Consider the following 3,194-nt stretch of genomic DNA (forward strand, 5'->3'; position numbering starts at 1 on the left):
GATGTGAAGTTCAGCCTCTTTCATTAGTCATGTTAGAACATAGATCGTAGAACAGTATAGCACAGAAAAAGGCCCTTCAGCCCACAATGTTGTGCTGAGGCAATTAAATCAGTGATCAAATGGGTAACCTAACTAATCCCCTCTGCTTACACAATGTCCACATCCTTCCATTTTCCTCACATAATGCCTCGCTAAACATAAGCATAAGAAATAAAATGGACGACCTTGAAATTCAGCTACATATTGGCAAGTATGACATTGTGGCCTTCTCTGAAACCTGACTAAAGGATAGCTGCCATTGGGAGCTGAACCTCAAAGGATACATGGTGTATCTGAAAGATAGGTTAGCAGGTAGAGGGGGTGGTGTGGTCCTGTGTATAAGAAATAATATTAAATCATTAGATAGGGATGACATAAGATCGGAAGATATAGAGTCTCTACGGGTTGAGTTAAGAAATGACAAGGGTAAAAGGACCCTAATGGCAGTTGTATACAGGCCTCCAAACAGTAGTCGGGATGTGGGTTACAAATTACAGCAGGAGATAGAAAAGGCGTGTCAGAAGGGCAACGTCATGATAATCGTTGGGGGTTTTAACATGAAAGTGGATTGGGAAAACCTCAAGAGAGAGAATTTGTAGAATGTCTAAGGGATGGCTTTTTAGAACAGCTTGTTGTTGAGCCCACTAGGGGATCGGCTGTGCTGGATTGGGTGTTGTGCAATGATCCGGAGGTGATAAGAGAGAGCTTAAGGATCCCTTAGGGAACAGTGATCACAATATGACTGAGTTCACTTTGAAACTTGAGAGGGAGAAACTAAATTCCAATGTGTCGGTATTTCAGTGGAATACTGGAAATTACAATGGCATGAGAGGGGAACTGGCCAAGGTTGACTGGAAAGAGACACTAGCAGGAAGGGCAACAGACCAGCAATGGCTGGAGTTCCTGTGAAAAATGAGAGAAGTGCAAACAGATATATTCCAAAAAAGAAGAAATTCGTGAATGGAAGAAGGACACTACCTTGGCTGACAAGTGAAGTCAGAGCCAAAGTAAAAGCAAAAGACAGGGCATACATGGAAGCCAGAGCTAGTGGAAAGATAGCGGATTGGGAAGTTTTTAAAAACTTGCAGAAGGAAACAAAGAAGGTCATTAGGAAGGAAAAGAGAAATTATGAAAGGAAGCTGGTGACTAATATCAAAGAAAATACTAACAGTTTTTTAAGTATATAAAGGATAAAAGAAAGTTGAGAGTAGATATAGGATCAATAGAAAATTACACTGGAGATACTGTAATGAGAGATGCAGAGATGACAGAGGAACTAAATGTGTATATTGCATCTGTCTTCTGCAGTATACCAGACATTCAGGAGTGTCAAGGAAGTGAAGTATGTGCAGTGAAAATTACGAGTGAGAAGGTGCTCAGGAAGCTTAATGGTCTGAGGGTGGATAAATGTCCTGGACCTGATGGATGCACCCTTGGGTTCTGAAGGAAGTAGTTGGAGAGATTGCGGAGGCATTAACAATTATCTTTCAAGAATTGATAGATTCTGCCATTGTACCGGAAAACTGGACAATTGCAACTGTTACTCCGCTATTTAAGAAGGGTGGGAGGCAGCAGAAAGGAAACTATAGACCTGTTAGCCTGTCATCAGTGGTTAGGAAGTTGCTGGAATTGATTCTTAGGGATAAGATTAGGGAGTACCTGAAGGCACATGACAAGATAGGCCAAATTCAGCATAATTTCCTGAAAGGAAAATCCTGCCTGATTAACTTACTGCAATCTATTTATTTATTTATTTATCTATTTATTTATTTATTTATTTATTTATTTATTTATTTATTTATTTATTTATTTATTTTCAGCTTTCAATCTTGTTTTATTCTGACACAGTAAAAAAAACACACATTTACAGGAGTTTGTTTGGACCTTGCTACTTGCAGCACAGATGTGGACAAATACCAAACTGATCCTGTGAGAAAATCTTTACATTAACAAAAATACAACATTCAGTGCTTGGATCTGGTCCGAAATGCAGGAGCCTAGGCCTGTTTTTCAAAGTACTTTTTGCTGCTCTGCACATCAGGCTTGATGGTGTCACTGCCGGGCTTCCATCCTGCAGGGCAAACTTCTCCATGTTTGTCGGTGAACTGGAAAGCTTGCACCAGCCTCAGCGTCTCATCCACAGACCGACCAACTGGAAGGTCGTTGATTGTGATCTGCCGCAAGATTCCTTTCTCATCAATAATGAAGAGTCCTCTGTAAGAAATGCCTTCATCTTCCTTTAGGACACCGTAGTCTTTGGAGATGGAATGTGTCAAGTCAGCAACCAGTGGAACATTCATGTGGCCGAGACCACCTTGTTTACGAGGTGTGTTGATCCAGGCTAAGTGACTGAAGTGGGAATCTGTGGAGGCACCAATAACTTCACAGTTTATCTTGCGAAAGTCATCCGCTCTGTCGCTGAATGCAATGATCTCAGTAGGGCAGACAAAGGTGAAGTCCAGTGGATAGAAGAACACGACAACATACTTTCCTTTGTAACTGGACAGAGTCAAATCCTTGAATTCTCCACCGGGCATCACAGCCTTGGCTGTGAAATCAGGGGCAGGGTGACCAATTTTAGCATTTCCAGCTGCCATCTTGAACAGTTGCTGATATGGGACCGTACAAACCGAGCTCCGCGATACTCCAGTAGCCAATCACTTACTGCAATTTTTTGAGGAAATTACAAGCAGGGTAGACAAAGGAGATGCAGCAGATGTGGTGTACTTGGATTTTCAGAAGGCCTTTGACAAGGTGCCACACATGAGGCTGCTTAGCAAGATTATATCGCATGGAATTACAGGGGAGTTACTAGCATGGGTGGAGCATTGGCTGATTGGCAGAAAACAGAGTGGGAATAAAAGGATCTTATTCTGGCTGGCTGCCAGTTACCAATGGATTTCACAGGTGTCAGTGTTCGGACTGCTGCTTTTTACGATGTATGTCAATGATTTGGACTATGGGATTAATGGATTTGCGGCTAAATTTGCTGATGATATAAAGATAGGTGGAAGAGCGGGTAGTGTTGAGGAAACAGAGAGCCAGCAGAGAGACTTGGATAGATTAGGGAATGGACAAAGAAGTGGCAAATGAAATACGATGTTGGAAAGTGTATGGTCATGCACTTTGGTGGAAGAAATAAATGGGCAGACTAG

At 41.9% G+C, this 3,194-nt stretch overlaps 1 protein-coding gene across 1 annotated transcript; it reads right to left on the reverse strand.

The window, feature by feature from the left end:
• Positions 1-1,838: 1,838 nt before the first annotated feature.
• On the reverse strand, positions 1,839-2,695 carry LOC140736132 (peroxiredoxin-1-like). Its single transcript, XM_073061935.1, has one exon. It carries the CDS (start codon positions 2,634-2,636, stop codon positions 2,037-2,039), a length of 600 nt encoding a protein of 199 aa, XP_072918036.1. The 5' UTR covers positions 2,637-2,695; the 3' UTR covers positions 1,839-2,036.
• Between the last annotated feature and the right edge of the window lie 499 nt (positions 2,696-3,194).

This window comes from Hemitrygon akajei, chromosome 11, assembly GCF_048418815.1.
Source record: "Hemitrygon akajei chromosome 11, sHemAka1.3, whole genome shotgun sequence".
Lineage (NCBI taxonomy): Eukaryota > Metazoa > Chordata > Chondrichthyes > Myliobatiformes > Dasyatidae > Hemitrygon > Hemitrygon akajei.